Source organism: Nycticebus coucang, chromosome 17 (assembly GCF_027406575.1).
Source record: "Nycticebus coucang isolate mNycCou1 chromosome 17, mNycCou1.pri, whole genome shotgun sequence".
Classification (NCBI taxonomy): domain Eukaryota; kingdom Metazoa; phylum Chordata; class Mammalia; order Primates; family Lorisidae; genus Nycticebus; species Nycticebus coucang.
In genome coordinates this window covers 36,508,945-36,529,755 of record NC_069796.1, presented here as the reverse complement: position 1 = coordinate 36,529,755, position 20,811 = coordinate 36,508,945, and the positions used below count along the sequence as shown (strand labels likewise).

The following is a 20,811-nucleotide window of genomic DNA, read 5'->3' as shown; positions in this document are numbered from 1 at the left end:
AGTTGACCACCCAAGGACTGTAACAAACTGGTCAACATATGGACATGGCCAGTGTAAGGAACTAGGCCTATGGTACTGATATGCGTATGTGGTGCATGTCTGGTCTATGAAAATTAGGTCAATTTAGAACCGGGTGTGTTGGCTCGCGCCTGTAATCCCAGCACTTGGAAGGCCGAGGCGGGTGAATTGCCTGAGCTCACGGGTTTGAGACCACCCTGAACCAGAGCAAAGACCCCATCTTTAAAAATAGTTGGGTGTTGTGGTAGGTGCCTGTAGTCCCAGCTACTTGGGAAGCTGAGGCAAGAGAATTGCTTAAGCCCAAGAGTTTGAGATTGCAGTGAGCATGACACCATGGCACTCTACCTAGGATGACAAAGTGAGACTCTGTCTCAAAAAAAAAAAAAAAAAAAAAAAAAGAAAAGAAAAAGAAAATTAGGTTAACTTAAGGAAGTGGTCAAGTATGGAAGTTCTGCTCTGTCATGAAGATAGTTCACACCTTTCATAGAAAGTATCTTGGAGACTACTCTTTAGAACCAGGTAGTTTTAATATTTTAGTATGAGTTGTATTGATTGGTCTGTTTATGCCTATGCTATTTTTTTGGTTGTTTGCTATTAGCTATTACTTTGTTAAGAGTTAAGCTGTGTTCAGAGTGGGCAAAATGGTGAGGTTCAGGTTATGAGCTGCCTAAGAGTGCATGAAAAAGCAGTAATTTTGGTAGATCTTGAGGTTTAGTCTCATTTGTGAATACCCTGGAAATCTCAAGGTTATTTCTAAATTGTTGCTTTATAATCACTTATTTGTCATTTAGCTTTGTATTTAAATGTACACATTTTATGGGAATCTTTACATTTAAAAATTTTAAAGAGAGATGAGGGAGTTCTTAAAGAGTTCTTAACTCCTCCCCCACCCCCGTGCTTTAAAATCTTTTTCCTAAGCAGTTTTAGAAAGCTTTATTTTGGCTTGATAGGTGATTTTTAATTTGTGCTTATGGCTTACAGAACCACAAATAAAAAAATAATTATTTCACATTACAAAGTTTATTTAGAATTGTGCTTCCGATGTCTTGGTAAGGCCTGGAATTTAGAAAGAATGAAAATACATTCTTCTTTTGGTGGGTTGCTGATGTTGGGGCTTCTTTCTCGTAAGTTCATTGGTTTCTTTCTTTTTTCTTTTTCTTGAGATAGAGTCTAACTACATCGCCCATCGTACAGTGCTGTGGTATCACAGCTCGCAGTAGCCTCAAACTCTTGGGCTTAAGTGATTCTCTTGCCTCTGCCTCCCAAGTAGCTGGGACTGTAGGTGCCCACCACAATGCCCAGCTATTTTTTTGGTTGCGGTTGTCGTGGTGCCCACCACAATGCCCAGCTATTTTTTGGTTGCAGTTGTTGTTGTTAGGCAGGCCCAAGCTGGGCTTGAACTTACCAGTCTTGGTGTGTGTGGCTGGCACCTTACTCACTGAGCTATGGGCGCCAAGCCAGTTCATTGGTTTCTCATGATTTAATTTTAGATGAAGTACAGGAAAGAAAGTAGGTGGAAGTGGTTTAGAATGAGCTTTGAGGTTAGAGTTTTGTTTTTTTTTTTTTTGAGACAGAGTCTTACTATGTGGCTCTTAGTAGAGTGCTGTGGCATCACAGCTCAGAGCAACCTCATCTTGGGTTTAAGCCATTTTCTTGCCTCAGCCTTCCAAGTAGCTGGGACTATAGGCGCCCGCACAGCATCTGCCTAGTTTTTTGTTGTAGTTGTCATTGTGGTTTTTTGCCCGGGCCGGGTTTGAACCTGCCACCCCCAGCATACGTGGTCGGTGCCCTTACCACTGAGCTATGGGCACTGAGCCAGAGGTTAGAGGTTTAAGATCTGTCTTCACTTCATTTAGTGGTTGCCTTATTGAAAATGTGCCTTTAAATGTGATTAGAAAGGCATGATAACTGTGTTGTTGTATAATAGTGTCTTTTTTCTTATCTGTCATCCGTTGAATCAGTTTGCAAAAGATTTCATTTGATAGATTTTATCAGTTCACATTTTCAATCCAGATACCATTAAAGAATGTTTTAAAAAGGAGTCAGTAGTAATTTCTTTGGGAGTATCAGAAATGTTGGGTGGAAAAAAGTAGGATTTATGCTCTGGGTCATAAGGAAAAGGACTGGCATGTGATGAATATTGACATTTTCTTTTCCCCTCTCTTATAAATGATGTATTTATTATTTTAAAGCTATATTTTAAATGTATCAGCTTATTGACTAACTTTGTAATACTGAAAAATCTTTCAATGTGGTCTCATCATAGGTATAAAGTACTCCCATATTGATAAGGAAAGGGAGGAAAGGATTTTCACTTTCGGTTTTAGAGGGATATGTTGTGTTTTGTTTTATATATTTCAGGTTTTGAAACCATAGCTTTTCAGTGTAATTTTGGTATGGTTATGGCATTATTTAATTGGAAGTCATCGAATTTTTAGATTTGAAAAATTAATCATTGGCTGGGCGCCCGTAGCACAGTGGTTACAGCACCAGCCACGTACACTGAGGCTGGTGGGTTTGAAACCAGCCTGGGCCAGCTAAACAACGACAACCGAAACAACAACAACAAAAATAGCTGGGTGTTGTGGCAGGTGCTTGTAGTCCCAGTTACTTGGGAGGCTGAGGCAAGAGAATCGCTTAAGCCCAAGAGTTTGAAGTTGCTGTGAGCTGTGACACAATGACACTCAACCCAGAGGGACATAGTGAGACTCTGTCTCAAAAAAAAAAAAGAAAGAAATTAACCATTAATGCTTTTCTGAAATTGTATAATTGAACAATAATATTCTACCTGTGGTAGAATACAAGATTTTATGTTTGTAATACAAGATTTTATATATGTAATAATTTATACCCCAGGTTATAGTAGTATGACTATAACTATAAGTTGTATGACTAATGAAAACAAATAGATTAGTGTCTCTGCTTATCTTGGGAGATTAGACTTAAGCCTATTTTTGCAGTTTTTTGTTTGTTTTTGGCTTGGGCCAGTTTTGAACCCACCACCTCTGGTATATGGGGCTGATGCCCTACTCCTTTGAGCCACAGGCGTCGCCCGACTTAAGCCTATTTTTGTAGACATTCTAGCCAGATCTAAAATTTCGTCCTTCTCTCTCCATCTCTTGGAAAGTTGTAAAGTACTTATAAAAAAATTTGGATTATTGATTGGGTACCTCCTTGTCAGCAGTGATCTCCTATTGCAGTCTAAAGCTCCATTTAAATGTATTTGGGAGGACTCAGCACTGAAATTGCTCAGCAATTTTTATTAGCCCACCACCATCCTTTACTGTGTTTGAAGCGAAATCTCTTTAATGATATTTTAGTTGGGAGATCTCAGGGTCTTCAGAATGGCTTGCAAGTCTCTGTTGCACAGGTAAAGTGATCCTTATCAGGTTTGTTTAATTAAGGATGAGTTGTGCAGTATGTTTATTGAAATATTGTTTGTACCATTAAATATTTGCAATTGGGAAATTGTAATAGTAGTTCTTCTGATAATTTTGTTTGAGTTATAAAAAATTAGTAATTGGAATAAGTGGTTACAAGATTGATTTTAGGTTCTCAAGAAGAATATGTGAATTGTAGGCAGATTTAAAAGTAGAGTTAACAGCAGGGAGAGAATGACTACAGTCTTAGTTATACTTGATAGAGAACTTTAAAATATGTTTGTCCTTTGTGATATATTGTTTGTCCTTTTAGACTAGTCTTCCTTGTCTAGGGTTTAGTGAACAAAATTAATGTTTTGAGGTGGTCTTTATGTCATCTTCCTGTGGATGCTAAATAATTGACCTGTAGTAGATCAGTAATTAATAATATCTTGTATCTATCTTTCTTCCTTTTTTTTTTTTTTTTTTTTGCAGTTTTTGGCCGGGGCTGGGTTTGAACCCACCACCTCTGATACATGGGGCCGGTGCCCTACTCCTTGAGCCACAGGTGCTGCCTTCTTGTATCTTTCTTAATGATTGCAAGAGGGACTTTACCTAACAATTGCAATCAGTGTAACCTGGCTTATTGTACCCTCAATGAATCCCCAACAATAAAAAAAAAAAAAACAACTTATATCCTTGTGATACCTATTCAATTTAGTTATTGACACATAGCTAGATTGATAAGTTATTTTTATATTCATAGGTGTAAGCCCTGGTTTTTACTTGAGGGCTTTATAATCTATAGAATTTGACAAAAGTCTGAAAATAAAAAATAATTAAATCTGTGAAATCTTCCTTCAGAAGCGTAGAGAACAAAGTTGTAAAATCAATTTTGTCTGTGGCCTTGTGACTGACAATCTGACTCTGAAAATACAAGATCTATTTATTTGATTCATTAATTGTGTCTGTGTGGTAGATTACTTATTAAAAGGGGCTGTTTCTGTGATTGTCACAGCATATTCAGGGGTAAAGAATCTTTACTATTGCACTAATAATCCAGCTTGCTGATTACTACTTCTATATATATGTTTGTATTTCAGTAGCAATTAAAATGAGTAGGAAGCAAAAATAATCAACTACCCTGCCCATCTACCCAATTTAAGTCTGTTAGCACTATTGCCTCTTTTTGGCTCCTTTGGATAACTGGAAATCTGATTAAACTTTATTCTTTTTGGAGGGTAGGTATAGGTCCAGGTCATTGTTACTCAGATTTATTAGTATGTTAGTAAAGAATCATAGTAAGTGTTGTTAAAAATGTAGACTCAGGGGTGGTGCCTGTGGCTCAAGGAGTAGGGTGCCAGCCCCATGTACCGGAAGTGGTGGGTTCAAACCTGGTCCTGGGCAAAAACTGAAAAGAAAAAAAAAGTAGACTCAGGCCAGTTTCACACTGGTAATCCTAGTACTTTGGAGGGTGGAAGCAGAAGGATCACTTGAGGTCAGGAATTTGAGACCAGCCTGAACAACATAGCAAGACCACATCTCTAGAAATAATGAAACAATTAGCCAAGCATGACCAGGTGTGTGCCTGTAGTCCTGGCTGATGGTGGTGGCAGAGGGCGGCCTGAGGGAGGAAGATCACTTGAGCCCAGGAATTTGAGGCTGCAGTGAGCTATGATCATACCATTGCATTCCAGCCTGGACGACAGAGTAAGACTGTCTTTGGGGAAAAATAAGTAGACTCTTAGGCCCTGGCTTAGTGATTTGAAAATTGGACTCTGGAATCTTTTTTTACAGCTATTTTTTCCTTTTTATATTGGGAAATAAATCATACATACAGAAACACCCATTTTGCTAAACAAATGTATAGCAAAACAAATTAGTAAAAAGCAAATAATCCATGTAATCACCACACACATCTAATGCTGATCCTTTCCTTCCTTACTAAGGTGATCCCTGTACTCATGTTGAGGGAGTCCCTTCCTTGTATGCTTTTGAGCTTTATGAAAATAAGAGTATACATTTTTGATGTTTTTTTCACTAAACATTTTATGCACGATTAATCTATGTTGTTGCATTGTCACTGTGGTTCATTTTATTGCTAAAGTATTCTATCGTATGCTTGCACCAAACTTATTTTTTCTTCTGTTGCTAAACAATTCGTTTTTATGTTTTGACTATTATGAATAATATTGTTATGCATGTTCTCATATACATCTTCTGGTGTACGTTTGTGTGCACATGAAGATAAGCACCTATCTTCAACTTTGGTAAATATTGCCAAGTCCCTCTCCTTTTCATGAATATGTTGGCTGATTCCTACTTTTACAAAATGCCTATTCAAGTCTGTTGCCCAATTTTCTTTCTTTTTGAGACTGAGTCTCATTATGTCGCCCTCAGTAGAGTGCGGTGGTATCACAGCTTACAGCAACGTCAAACTCTTGGGCTTAAGCAGTTCTCTTGCCTCAGCCTCCCAAGTAGCTGGGACTACAGGTGCCCACTACAACATCTGGGTATTTTGTTGTCATTGTTGTTTTAGCTGGCCTGGGCCAGATTCAAACCTGCCAGCCTCGGTGTATGTGGCTGGCATTGTAACCACTGTGCTATGGGCGCCAAGCCTTTTTTTTTTTTTTTCGAGACAGTCTTATTTTGTTGCCCTCGATAGAGTGCTGTGGCATCATAGCTCACAGCAGTCTCAAACTCTTGGGCTCAGAGTGATTCTTTGCCTCAGCCTCCGAAGTAGTTGGGACTATAGGCACCCGCCACAACCCTGGCTATTTTTTTTTTTTAGAGACAGAGTCTCACTGTACCGCCCTTGGTAGAGTGCCGTGGCGTCACACGGCTCACAGCAACCTCTAACTCTTGGGCTTACGCGATTCTCTTGCCTCAGCCTCCCGAGTAGCTGGGACTACAACCCTGGCTATTTTTTAGAGCAGCGGTTCTCAACCTGTTGGTTGGGACCTCTTTGGATTGTATTAAAAGTTCGTGGTATTAGGAAGGTTGAGAACCTCTGTTTTAGCGACTCTTGAGCAAGAGTCTTGCTCTTGCTCAGGCTTGTCTCAAACTCCCTGAGCTCAGGCAATCCATCTGCCTGAGCCTCCCAGAGTGCTAGGATGACAGGACTGAGCCACCACACTCTGCCTTTGTTGCCCAATTTTCTATTGGATTGTCTTTTTCTTACTGGTTTATTGGAGTTTTTTTTTTTAATCCAGAGGTTTTTTAAAAATACGTATTGCAAGTTTCTTTTTCCCATTGTGTCCTGTGGCTTTTCTTTCTCATATAGTATGTCTTTTGAAGATTAGTTCTAATTTTAATCAAGCTTATCATGCTTTTTATGTCCTGTTTAAGAAATTTTTCCTTAAATACATATTTTTATATTATCTTCCAGAAGCTATATTATTTCACTTTTAATGTTTAGGTCTGCAGTGTACCTGGAATTGGTTTTGTCTATGGCGTGTAAGGTGGGGACCAGTTAACTTTTTTTCCATATGGATGCTAAATCAAACCAACACTTGTTTTTGAAAAGACTGCCGCTTCCCTGCTTTCTGTAGCACCATCTTTATTCTAAATCAAGTATAATGGCTTGGCGCCTTGGCTCAAGCGGCTAAGGCGCCAACCACATACACCTGAGCTGGCAGGTGCGAATCCAGCCCAGACCCTCCAAACAACAATGACGGCTGCAACCAAAAAATAGCCAGGTGTTGTGGCAGGAGCCTGTAGTCCCAGCTACTTGGGAGGTGGAGGCAGGAGAATTGCTTGAACCCAGGAGTTGGAGGTTGCTATGAGCTGTGATGCCTTGGCACTCTACCCAGGGAAACAGCCTTGGCACTCTACCCAGGGAAACAGCTCTGTCTCAAAAAAAAAAAAAAAAAAAAAAAAAAAATAAAAAAGTAAATCAAGTATGATATATTCAATTGGTCCTTTTCTATTCCATCTATCTATTTATTCTAGTGCCAGTGCCACACAATCTTTTTTTTTTTTTTTTGTAGAGACAGAGTCTCACTGTATGGCCCTTGGTAGAGTGCTGTGGCCTCACACAGCTCACAGCAACCTTCAACTCCTGGGCTTAAGCGATTCTCTTGCCTCAGCCTCCCGAGTAGCTGGGACAACAGGCACCCGCCACAACGCCCGGCTATTTTTTGGTTGCAGTTTGGCCGGGGCTGGGTTTGAACCCGTCACCCTCGGTATATGGGGCCGGTGCCTTACCGACTGAGCCATAGGCGCCGCCCCACACAATCTTACTTACTTTGGCTTTATGGTATTCAAGGTCTGGGCTAAGTGCCCAGATCTCCAATAAAATAGCCTTGTCATTTTAGGAGATTTTGATGGAGGTGGTCCATGGATGACATTCCTTCTCTGGAGATGATCAAAGAAAGTGACCAAATTCTAGTTTAATCTAGTTTAGCCTGTCTGTATAATTGTAAAAAAAAATTATTAAATGGAGCCATTTTGATACATAGTTTTACACATATTTATGTACATGTATTAATAAAAACACTTTGCCATGTTATTTTCTAATCTTAATGAGCATCAGTGCTTTTAAAACAGTTCATTGCTTTGTGTTCCCCTATTTTGTATACTTATTTGCTGATATGCCTTTCTTAAAAATAATTCTGTAAATACATTAAATGTTAATTATAAAATCTAGATAGTGTGTAGGTTTTCTTGTGCAATTTTCTTCACTTTTCTGTATTTTTGAAAATTTTTATAATAAAATATTGGAGAAAATGTGCTACAGAGAACATTTTATGGCATAAAGTCCGTTCCCCTTTATGTATTTAGAATACATTTTTATAGATTTGATAGACCCTTTTTGAGAGTTTCAGGTACAGAATTTGGGTCAAAGAGTATGCACATTTTTAGAGCTCTTTAAAACACATTGGTAAATAGATTTCCTTAAGAACTTTTTAACTAGGTAGGGCGCATACACCAAGACTGGAGGGGTCGAACTTGTCCTGGGCCAGCTAAAATCAGCAATGACAACTGCAAGAAAAATATAGCCAGGTATTGGGTGGCGCCTATGGCTCAGTGAGTAGGGCGCTGGTCCCATATACCGAGGTTGGTGTGTTCAAACCTGGCCCTGGCCAAAAAAATGCAACAACAACAACAAAAATAAATAAATAAAAAATAGGGTAGCACCTGTGGCTCAACAGAGTAGGGCACCAGCCCCATATGCAAAAAAAAAAAAAAAAAATAGCCAGATATTGTGGCGGGCACCTGTAGTCCCAGCTACTTGGAAGGCTGAGGCAGGAGAATTGCTTAAGCCCAAGAGTTTGAGATTGCTGTGAGCTGTGACTCCACGGCACTGTACCGAGAGTGACATAGTGAGACTCTGCCTCAAAAAAACAAAAAAAAAAAAAAAAGAAGAACTTTTTACTTATTAACCTTCCCACTAGCAACATGAATGTCAATCTCATAGCTTTTATCAGTGTAGTATAGTAATATGAGCAAAAATATATAGGTATATTAATTTTATTTTAATCCTTATTTTAATTTACGTTTCTAGGTAGGTTGATCTTTTTTTGTTCAGTAGATTCTTTAAGAAGTGTCTTGTGTCCGTGGGACAATCTAAGCTGACAAAAAAGGTAACAAAATCCCTTTGGGAGAATAAGTAGATGAGTAACAGTGGCAAATTTGATAAGGTCTACCAAAAATTAAACATTATGTAAGGCTTTACTAACAGACTATTAAATTCAGAATTTGATATAAGATAAAGCAAAAGGTTACCAGAAATTAACCATTAAATGATTAAGAGAGTGGTGTTGGATTTATAGATTTTCCTCAGACCATTCAATTTAGTATACTACAGACTATAATAAGATATTTAAATATAAAAGGAATATTTCTCAATAAGTAAGGAATCATCTAAGTTTAGTAGCAAATATAAATATTACCAAGGAAAATATAAAAGATTGTACTACGTAAAGATTTAACTTCTGGAATTTAATAACAGCTCAAAACTGAAATGTAAAATACTGGCCGGGCATGCTGGCTCATGCCTATAATCCTAGCACTCTGGGAGGCAGAGGTGGGTGGATTATCTGAGCTCAGGAGTTCCAGAACAGCCTGAGCAAGAGCAAGACCCCTATGTGTACTAAAAATGGGGGTAGGGAGGGAAACCTAGCAGGCATTGTGGTAGGCACCTGTAGTCACAGCTACTCAGGAGGCTGAGGCAAGAGGATTGCTTGAGGCCAAGAGTTTGAGGTTGCTGTGAGCTGTGATGATGCCATGGCTCTCTACCCAGGGTGACAGAATGAGACTCTTGTCTCCATTAAAAACAAAAAAAAATTAGGCATAGTGGTGCATGTATATAGTGTCAACTCCTCAGGAGGGTGAGGTGGGAGGATTGCTTGAGCCCAGGAGTTGGAGGCTGAAGTGAGCTGTGATGATGCCACCACCCTCTAGCCCAGGTAACAGAGCAAGACCCTATCTCTAAAGAAAAATTAGATTCATGCTCTGGTAGAGATGTTCATACTATGCTATGTATATTTTTGTTTTTAGTTGCAGAAGGCAGTAGGGCATCTTTGCTAATTGCAGAGGTTTTGGGGTCCCTAGCCCAGGGCTATGTGTGCATTAGGGCAAATTAATGAGTATTTTCAAGCTTCAGTTTTGTGGAATAGCGGAAATAATTATAACTCCTAGGATATTAAAAATTATTAAACAAGATAAGTCCATGTCAGGTTCCTAGCCCATAATGAATATTAAGTGAGTACTTCTTTATTTTGGTCTTGTTAGAGTTATGTTTTCTCAAAAAAAAAATTTTTTTTTTGTTAATATTTGAAACTTTTCCCAACCAGATTCAGAACATTTTTCCAATCTGATATATAATTGAAAACATAAAACTTAGTGCATGCATTTCTGGTTGTGTCAAGGTAATGTAAATGTGGCAGTTTTCAACACATGTTGTAGTCATTTCATATTGAAGATTTTATAGCTAATTTCTTCCTTTGATTACAGTGCCCATATAACTCCAATCAGCATGTTACCAGCCTCTGCGGAGTAAGTAGTATACTTGTAGAAGACACATTTTTAAAATTTCAAAATACTACTAAGCTGTAGAAATTAAAATCGATGTTTACTTTAGAGGAAAGATTGTACATAGGCAGTAAATTAGTATTTCGTGTACTGTAGGAACAAATGAAAGAATCCATTGCCCTATTATACGAAATAAAGATGAACTTTCTTTAGGTGATTTTTTTTTTATCCTTTGAAGTAATTGAAAAATGTTGATAGAGCTTTGAGTTTTCTTTATAAAGTAGACATCACATAAAAAAAAGAACAGTACGCATAGTTTCTTTTATTTAGCTGAGTGTTGATAAATATTTTGCTTTGTAAATGAAGTTTTGAAAAGTCTTAACTATTTAAATGGCCTTCTATATAGTGAGGAATGATTTATTGGGACAACTGTTCTTCTCACCCCAGTCATGATTGTGACATTATGGTTGATTTGTATAGGTTCATCTATTTGGATAGATTTCACCTTAAAATTTAAGCCAGTATCATGTATTTCTTTTTACACTTTGGTTTACTCATTTAAATTCCATAATAATTTGTTTTACTGGTACAGATTTCAACATTTATGTTTATGTGGCCTATCCAGGTAGAGTGACTCTTTCTCACTATAATGTGTTCTGTTATGTAGCATTTTAGAAAGAACAATTAGAGCAGCTGTGGAACAGCACCTTTTTGATCTGCAGAGCAGCATAGATCATGATCTTAAGAATTTACAGCAGCAAAGTCTGGTGTGTAATAATGAAGCAGAAAGTATTAATTGTGATGGGGAAGGATCTAATAACCAGTAAGAACCATTTTACTGTTATTTGTTGTTCGTTACAAAACTGTCTTGTTACTTAAAAAAACTTTTTATTTAAATAATGAGATCTCATCTGTCTTGGGATTGCTGAAAGTCACAATGTAAAAAGTGACTTTGTTTATATTTGTATGTAAATAATGGAGTCTCGTCTGTCTTGGGGATTGCTGAAAGTCAATGTGAAAAGTGACATTGTGTATATTTGTATGTGCATCCATGATATCAAAAATGTCATAACTTTTTCATAAAGTATCTTTTATTAGGTCCAACATAGTCAGGTTTTCCTTCTTGAACACTAAATGAAGTAATGGGTTTACCTTTGTGGATCATGTTGTATGAAAAGTAATTTTTAAAATAGACTCATACTCTATGCAAGAGATGATCACACTGTGAGGGGCGTGTAATGGTCTGGACAGATAGATATGTGCATGTGAGAGCAGGTTTACATCACTCTAGTCATGTGGTCATTGAGTGAAATGGTGGGCAGAATCATCTTTTGCTGTTGTGATCCCCTGCCCACTAGCCTCTCTCTTCCCCATGTTTTGTTAGGTTTGTTATTAATACAGGTTGAGCATCCCTAATCTGAAAACCCAAGACTTTTTGAGCACTAACATACTAAAAAGAAATTCTCATTGGAGCATTTCAGATTTTGGATTTTCAGATTACGGATGCTCATCTGGGAAATATAATGCAAATATTTCAAAATCTGAAACACTTTTGGTTTCAAGCATTTCAGATAAGGGATATTCAACCTGTAGTTGAATTTGTGTAAGTTTATAAGTACCTGTAATTAATGTGTAATGTTACTCCGCTCTGCAACTTACTTGTCACCTTTAAATGGAGGAAAGCCTCACTTTCTTTCCTGTCACCCCAGCCCTGTACTTCAGGATATGTATGTGCCTCTCTCAGAGACCACAGGGTTTCATATTTTTCATATGTCAGTTTTTATTTGGGGGACTGATTAGAAGGATGTACTGAAATTTGGAAAATTCATAAGAAGGCAAAAAAAAAATAGATGATTAGGTAAAGTTTTTTTTGTTGTTATTTTTTGAGACAGAGTCTCACTATGTTGCCCTTGGTAGAGTGCTGTAGCATCACAGCTCACAGCAACCTCAAACTCTTGGGCTCAATTGATTCTCTTACCTCATCCTCCCAAGTAGCTGGGACTATAGGTACCTGCAACAACGCCCGCCTGTTTTTCTTTTGTTGTTGTAGTTGTTATTGTTTTTAACAGGCCGGGGCTGGCTTTGAACCCACCAGCCTCAGTGTATATAGCCAGCGCCCTAACCTCTGAGGTACAGGTAACTAGAGTAGCTGTTAAATATAAAATGAAGCTGAAAAATATTAGTGGATAGGAAAACCAGTAGTTGGAATGTTTATTTTTAGGAATGCCATACTGTACAAATACAAGTATGCTATGAATGATAGATACCCCCAGCCACTGCTGCTCTATGTGATGGTCCTGGTTTGTGTGCTTTGAAGGCATGATTAGAAGTTACACAACTGCATCCGTATGAAGTAATTGTGTAGAATATTAAGGAAAAAAGCAGTATGTAAAAGTTGGAAATTGTGGGAAAATATTTCAAAGCATATAAATAGATTCCTTGGAGTTTGTCCTTTGCTTAGTTAGGGATCCTAAAAGTCTGTGCTATTAATTCTAGGATAATATTCTTATTTTCATCACTGGGGAAATAATTTATGTTCTATTGGTTGGTAGTGTTATCATCTTTGTAAACAAAAACTGCAGTGTTTTGCGCATTCTAAAGTGTGGAAGATTGAATATCTGCAGTAGGAAGTTGTTCCTGTTGTAGTTGATAAGGTGTTGGACAGTATGATGTTCAGTAGTAGACTTGTATTTAATCAAGACATAGAAGGCATTATGTGGGAGTGTGTATTTGTAAGGAAAATGATTCTTTTGGTACAGAAGTTATTTTAAAAGCCATTGATAAGCTTATAAAAATTCAGAGGGGGTTACAAACAAGGTCCCTAACAACATCCAAAGGAGACACAAAAACTTAGCAGATTTTATAATTTAATTTAGCAAGAACAAAAAGTGTGAATTTTTATGAAAGGGACACATTTTCTTTAATAAGTGAAAGTTTCAGATCATTATTGCTGTTTATTTATTTCAAAGGCATTATATATTCAGCACTTTGCCTGATCTGAATTTTTAATCTTCATTACTAGGGTTGATATTGCTGATGATATTATTAATGCCAGTGAAAGTAACAGAGACTGTTCAGAACCTGTGACTAGCACTAATTTAGACAATGAAGTTATGCAGCAAGATTTTGTATTTGAGGATGAAGAAAATAACCAGGTAAGAGATGTAAAAATCAAATCTCTGTTAAGTTTGTTAGATGTACAACTCTGATTGCTTCATATGCTCTTTTGATACCAAAGGTTATAGTTGATGATCTTTGGTGACACACTTAACTTGTCTCAGCTATAAATTCCCAAGACTATGTATTCTGTCAGTAGAGTTTGGGAACCATCATTGGGTAGAAAAGTAGGTATAAAATACCTTATTTTAAAATATTTTCCTGGAAAGAAATTGTGATGTCAGCTGAGGTGGTTAGGTGGTATTATGGTTGAATTATTTTTAAAAGATTTTCTGCGTTATTCAGTTTTTCTGAAGAACAAGGAAGGAGGGGGAGAATAATTTTCTCATTACTCTTCAAAGTTCTTAGTTGGGATAGGCCCCTATAACAAAAGGTAGTTAACAAGGAAAACACATGTTTAATTACATATATGCCCCATATGCAAAAGATACTCTTCTAATGGGTGGCTTAAATACCATCCACTAAAACAAAGGAGAATATGGGGGGGGAGGGGAGTTCCAGCTGTGATGAGATGACCAGGAAAAGGACTCTAAACAAAGGTAAAGTTTGTTATGCAGATTGATTAGAGTTTCTGTTGATTAGGAGTAGTCATTCTCTTGCTGGTACAGAGTGGAGACACCCTTAAAAATGGAGATTTCTGTTACACATGGAAATTTCTCTCATAAAAGGGTAAAGTCTCTGTATTCTCCTGTGTTTCCTATTTGCCAAGATAATCAGCTCACAGTAATCCTATGCCAAAAGTCATAGTTTGGGGTGGCATGTTTTGAACCCCCACCATTTTTATATATAAATAGGGAAAACCAGTGAACATTGTTTTAATAATGATGAAGTTATTGTCACTGCCATATTTGCTAGTGGTAACTTTTTTTTTTTTTGATTTTTTTAAAAAAAAATTTATTTTTATTGTTAAATCATAGCTGTGTACATTAGTGCAATCAAGGGGTACAATGTGCTGGTTTTATTTAGTAACATTGTTTTTAAAATAATTGATTGCAGTTAAATGTTCAAAGCAGTATCCTTTTAAGACTTTTTTTTTGTAGAGACAGAGTCTCACTTTATGGCCCTCGGTAGAGTGTCGTGGCCTCACCCAGCTCATAGCAACCTCCAACTCCTGGGCTTAAGCGATTCTCTTGCCTCAGCCTCCCGAGTAGCTGGGACTACAGGCGCCCGCCACAACGCCCGGCTATTTCTTGGTTGCAGTTTGGCCGGGGTCGGGTTTGAACCCGCTACCCTCGGTATATGGGGCCGGCGCTAACCAACTAAGCCACAGGCGCCGCCCTTAAGACATGTTTTAAAGTACAGTTTTTATAATACTCCTTAAAGTAAGGTGTTAAATTAATAGATAAGGAAAGTTTCTTTAGTATATTTCTATTCTAACACTAAGATAGGTATAAACAGGAATTTAGAGTCAGCAAATACAGGTTTATATTTGCCTTTGCTTCTTAATAGCAGTGTAATGGCCTGACGCAGTGGCTCATGCCTGTAATCCTAGCACTGTGGGAGGCTGAGGTGGGTGGATTGCCTGAGCCCACAAGTTCAAGACCAGCCTGAGCCAGAGCAAGGTCTCATCTTTAAAAACAGCTTGGCATTGTGGCGGGAGCCTATATAGTCACAGCTACTCAGGAGGCTGAAGCAAGAGAATCTCTTGAGCCCAGAAGTTTGAGGTTGTTGTGAGTATTCTACTGAGGATGACAAAGTGAGACTCTGTCTTCCCCCAACCCTCTCCCCAAAAAGCAGTATTAACAACTTCAGCCAGTTGACCTGACGTACATTCAGTCATTCATTCATTCATTTATTTTTGAGACAAGATTTTAGTCTGTCACCTAGGCTGGAGAGCAGTGGCAAGAACATGGCTTACTGCACCCTCAAACTCTGGCCTCAAGGGAGGAGTTTCCTACTAATTTTTTAAAAAATGACTGGGATTACAGGCATCAGTCACCACACCTGGTCAAATTATCTGACTTTTGAGCTACATTTTTCTATAAAGAAGTGGGGTTTAATGGTTACATTACAGGATTATTATAAGGGTAAAATGAAGTGCCAGTATTATAAGATTATTTATAAACTAGAAACTGTTTCAAAGAAGTTTTTTTTTTTCTTTTTTGAGACAGAGTCTCACTTTGTCGCCCTTGGTGGAGTAATGTGGTGTCGTAGCTCACAGTAACTTCAAACTCTTGGACTAAAGTGATTCTCTTGCCTCAGCCTCCCAAGTAGCTGGGACTACAGGTGCACAACGTCCTGCTCCCTCTGGCTCAGGATGCTCTTGAACCTGTGAGGTCAGGCAATCTACCCTCCTTGGCCTCCCAGAGTGCTAGGATTATAGGCTTGAGCCACTGCGCCCAGCCTTGTTTTAAAGAAGTTAAGCTGGTGCTGTTACTGTGACTGGACTTGTGTGTATTAGATTAATAGCTTTTCATATATCAAGTTTATTGCTTCTGTATTTGTCCCCTTGTCCTTTCTGGGATCAGTTCTGTCTATCAATTATTCACATCATTGTAAAACATTTATACTGTTATTTCTCCTATGTTTAAGGGGGGGAAAACCCTCTCTTGACCCTTCATCCCACTCTAACTATACCCTGTTTCTCTGCTTCCTTTTATAATATCATTAATGAAAAAGAGTCTCTGCCTGTTTCCTTGAACTCCTCTCCTCCCATTCTCTTACACTCACTTCAGCCATCCTGAAACCCACCAGTCCTCTGAAACTGTTCTTGTAAGTCACTAATAATGTCTGTTGAGTCATTTACCTGACCTAATAACAAATTTGATTCTATTAATTACTCCTACTTCTTTAATATAGTTTCTTCACTTGGATTTCAGGATCTCTCACTATGGTTTTTCGTTTTCCTATCTTCAGTAGGAGTAGGACTGCTCTAATTCAGTCCCTTTTACTGATTGCTTTTCATCTTCTGGATCTCTGACATTTGGAATGGCCCAGGGCCCAACTCTCAGATTGCTTATTTTTATTCACTTCCTTGGTAATCTCATTTAGTCCAAAGGCTTTCATCTGTATGCTGCTGATTCCCAAATCTGTATCTACAGTCCAAACCTTTCTTTTGGTGCTTTAGATTCCTATACCTAGCTGTTCCATCTAACATTTCCACTGGAATATCTTACAAGCATCTGTTGGGGAGGAAATAAATCTTTTCTCACCCATCATTATGTTCATTGCTGAGGCACCCATAATAGATAAACAGGAGAAAAGCAGATATGTTTATTTAATAAAAGTTTTACATGACACAGGAGCCTTCAGAAATGAAGACCTAAAGAAACAGGGACACCTCTGTTTCAGTTTGATAAAAAGAGACCAGTTGCTCAGAAGAATGATTAAACACAGTGGGTCTGATTTAATAGTAATAAACTTGAGGGGAAATTTACCACAGCCTAGTGGTTTAGATTACTTTCTGTGTCTCCATGTCTTCCCATAGAAGAACATTTCTTTCCTCCAGGTATAGAGTAGATACTTCTGGAATGAAGCTTTTATGATCTGCTTGAGGAGAAAGAGAATGGGGGAAGCTATGAGTGAACTTTCTGCTTCTCAAATACCAGGGTGCCATATTTTTGGATATCGTGTCCTGAATCCCCAACACATCTTAAATTCAATACGCACCAAACCGAACTCCTGACCTTGTCAAACATTTTTCCACTATCTTTAAAATCTCAGTAAAGGGCAATGTCTCCTTCTTTTGGACAGGCCAAAAGTTTTGGACCATACTTAGGTCCTTTCACAGTGCATATTTATTCCTTCATAAAATCCTGTTGACTGTACCTTCAAATTTTATCTAGTATGTGACCACTTTTTACTATTTTCAGTTGCTGCCATGTAGGTCCAAGCTTCTATCATCTCACCTAGATTAATATAGCCTCCTAACCAATCTCTTCACCTTTGTTTCCCTGTTTGTTCTCAGGTCTGTTCTCAGTGCAGAAGCCTGAGTGATCCTTTTAAAAGGAAAATTAGATTATGTTGATTCTCTTCCTAGAACCTGTCAGTGTCATCTGGGTATCAACATACAGCATTATGGAGTACTGACTGAGAGATAGTTATGGTTGAAACAGCTAAATGTTAAGATCTTGTCTGGATTGCCGTTTGTGTAAATGTCTTCTTGGATTGTTTTCTCACCTGATTTTTTGGCTATTTTCTCAATTTTACTTGCGTACGGAGACCACTGTCTTCCCTACTGCTTTGAAATGCCACCTTTGTCATAAACTAAATGCTTCTGTAACTATGGTCGTTTCTCATTTATTCAACAAAAGTGAGTGAGAACACTATATCCTTGCCAGCGTTTGGAGTGTTAGTGTTTTGGATTTTAGCCTTTCAAATAAGTGTAGTTGTATTTTGTTTGAATTTTGAGTTCCCTAATAACATACGATATTGAACATCTTTTTATATGTTGATTTGCCATGTGCATATCTTCTTTGGTGAGGTGTCTATTGGTCTTTTGCCATTTTAAAATTGTGTGGTTTTCTTTTTTTTTTTAGCTGGGACCAGGTTTGAACCTGCTACCTCTGGTATATGGGGCTAGTGCCCTACTCCTTGAGTGTGGTTTTCTTATTATTGAGATTTAAGAGTTTTTTGTGTATTTGGGTTTGTTTATTTATTTATTTATTTTAAGACAGCGTCATCCTCGGTAGAGTGCCATGGCATGATACTCACAGCCACCTCAGACTTCTGGGCTCATGTGATTCTCTTGCCTCAGCTTCCCGAGATTACAGGCGCCTGCTACAAAACCCAGCTCTTTTTTAGAGATGGGATCTTGCTCTAGGTCAGGCTGGTCTCGAACTCATGAGCTTAGGTGATCTGCCCACCTCGGCCTCCCAGAGTGTTGGGATTACAGGTGCGACCCACCACACCCAGCTTTTTTTTTTTTTTTTTTTTTTTTAAAGAGACAGAGCCTCACTCTGTTGTCCAGGCTGGAGTACCATGACATCAGCTCACAGCAACCTCAAACTCCTGGGTTCAAGTGACCCTTCTGCCTCAGCTTCCTTAGTAGCTCGGACTACAGGTACATGCCACAATACCTAGCTAACTTTTCTATTTTTTAGTGGAGACAGGGTCTTACTCTTTTTTCAGGGTGGTCTCGAACTCCTGAGCTCAAGGATTTGTCATGCCTCAGCCTCCCAGAGTGCTACAATTACAAGCATAAACCATATGATTTTTTTTTATACAAAGAAATACTTCTCTGTAGATTTTAAATAGATAATAAGTTGTATAGTATTTTAGGCCATTTTGAAGGTTGAGTAGTTTAAAGCCCATTAGCCTGATTAGAGCTCAGATCAAAATACGTGGACTTATCTGTAAACTTCCCATAAAATCCATTAATTTTAGGGTACTTTCATTGGCAGCTACCCTGTTCCCCCTCAACTTATAGTTTTTTATTTCTTGCAACTGAGAAACTGTTGTAATGCAGTTACCTTCTTTTAGATATAGAGACAGAAGTATATGGAAAACTATAGAAGATAGCACAGAGGAAGAGGGAGCTGTCAGTTTGACTTGTACTATCCTGAAACAACCTCATCAGTTTTGATCACATTAACACAATAGAAAAAGGTGTTCTAGGTTGAACTATATTAATACCATTTATATTCTGAAAGATACAGAATGGAGTGGGGATATTTAACCTGTGTAAAAGAAGTAATGCTCTCAAGAAGCATGCTTGAGCAAAGGTAGGTGAGTGAAACAAGAAAACTAAGCAATGTGGAAGCACCAATTATGGATGGCAAAAGAATGATTGTAAACCAGGGAAATTTCTGGAAATGCTCATCAGGCTGCTAGCTCCTGGCAGTAAGCCCCAATAGCCACTAACACATTTATAATATGACTGCACTGCAGCAGCTGCTCCTGCTGCCACTGCCACCATCAAAGCTCTCTAGTTACCTGAACTGAGAGACCAAAGTGCTTTAGCCTTATTTTTGAGGACCCTGCTGTTTCTAGAAAGGCACATAGGGAAGACATAGGGGATGGTATGGGTTATTTTTCCAGCTGATATATTAGAATAGAATCAGGCTCTTCTCTATCTATGTACAAATGAATGCTTTATGTAGAATGAATTAGGAGGTAAAATTTCTTTAGGTGATGAAACATTTTAGCTAGTTTTAGAGACTTTATTTATTTATTTATTTATTTTTTTGAGACAGAGCCTCAAGCCCTGAGTAGAGTGCTGCGGCATCACAGCTCATAGCAACCTCCAATTCCTGGGCGTAAGCTATTCTCTTGCCTCAGCCTCCCAAGTAGCTGGGACCACAGGCGCCCGCCACAACACCCAGCTATTTTGTAGTTGTAATTGTCCTTGGTGTTTGGCAGGCCCGGCCTGGATTCAAACCCGCCAGCTCTGGTGTATGTGGCTGGCACCTTAGCCGCTTGAGCTACAGGCGCCGAGCCATTTTAAAGACTTTAAGAAAAGTATATTTTCCTTTCTGTTCAATTAAAGTCTGCCCACATTCCAACCAGATTCTCATGACTCTCATTTTTCTTTGTTCTGTGGCATAATATAGATTACAGTGCTGTACTTGGTTTTATATTTCAACTACCTCATTCATTGCTGGGCTGTCATCTCTCTTTTATATTGCTTCCTATTTCCTTTTCTTTTTGCTATTTGAAAACAAAATTTAGAATAATGTTGCCTAAATCTGGTTGCAGTGTATATGTGGGTTTTGTATTTTTCTTTGTACTTCGTTCCACTTACTTCATAGTGAAGAGAATTGAAGGTTAAGTAAGAGTTAATGATGTAATATAATAGTATGTGTTTATAATACAGATATATGGTCTTTCTTGTAAGCTATTTCTTTTATCTCACAGTAAGATAATCAAATAACTCTTTAAGATTAGGCAAGTAAATGATTGTTAACTATCATGTTTGTGATGAAAAAGGTAGAGCTGGGCTTGAATTTGTTTGTTTTGAGACAGAGTCTCTATTGATTTAGGCTAGAGTGGTGTAACAGCAGCCTAGCTCAGAGCAACCTCAGACTCCTGAATTTAAGCAGTCCTCTCAACTCAGTCTCTCAAATAGCTGGGACTACAGATGTTTGCCACAACACCTGGCTAGTTTTTCTTCTCTTTCTTACTTTTTTTTTGCGGTGAGTGCCACCTTTTTTTTTTTTTTTTTTGAGACAGTGTCTTACTTTGTTGTCCTCAGTAGAGTGCCCTGGTGTGATAGCGCACAGGAACCTCAAACTCTTGGGCTCAAGTGATCCCCTTGCCTCGGCCTCCTGAGTAGCTGGGACTATAGGCGCCTGCCACAATGCATGGCTGTTTTGGAGACAGAGTCTCACTCTGGCTCAAGCTG

At 38.3% G+C, this 20,811-nt stretch overlaps 1 protein-coding gene across 9 annotated transcripts in view; it reads left to right on the top strand.

Moving 5' to 3' along the window:
- The window catches only part of FAM13B (family with sequence similarity 13 member B), a 124,443-nt gene that overhangs the window by 63,757 nt on the left and 39,875 nt on the right, over window positions 1-20,811 (top strand). For 7 of the 9 annotated variants that reach the window (XM_053566054.1, XM_053566055.1, XM_053566060.1 and 4 more), the window contains 3 exons: window positions 10,335-10,376; window positions 11,020-11,175; window positions 13,375-13,507. In XM_053566054.1, the coding sequence (XP_053422029.1) occupies window positions 10,335-10,376; window positions 11,020-11,175; window positions 13,375-13,507 (331 nt within the window). The remainder of the gene's footprint in view (window positions 1-10,334; window positions 10,377-11,019; window positions 11,176-13,374; window positions 13,508-20,811) is intronic. The other 2 variants (XM_053566063.1, XM_053566061.1) reach the window with 1 other exon arrangement.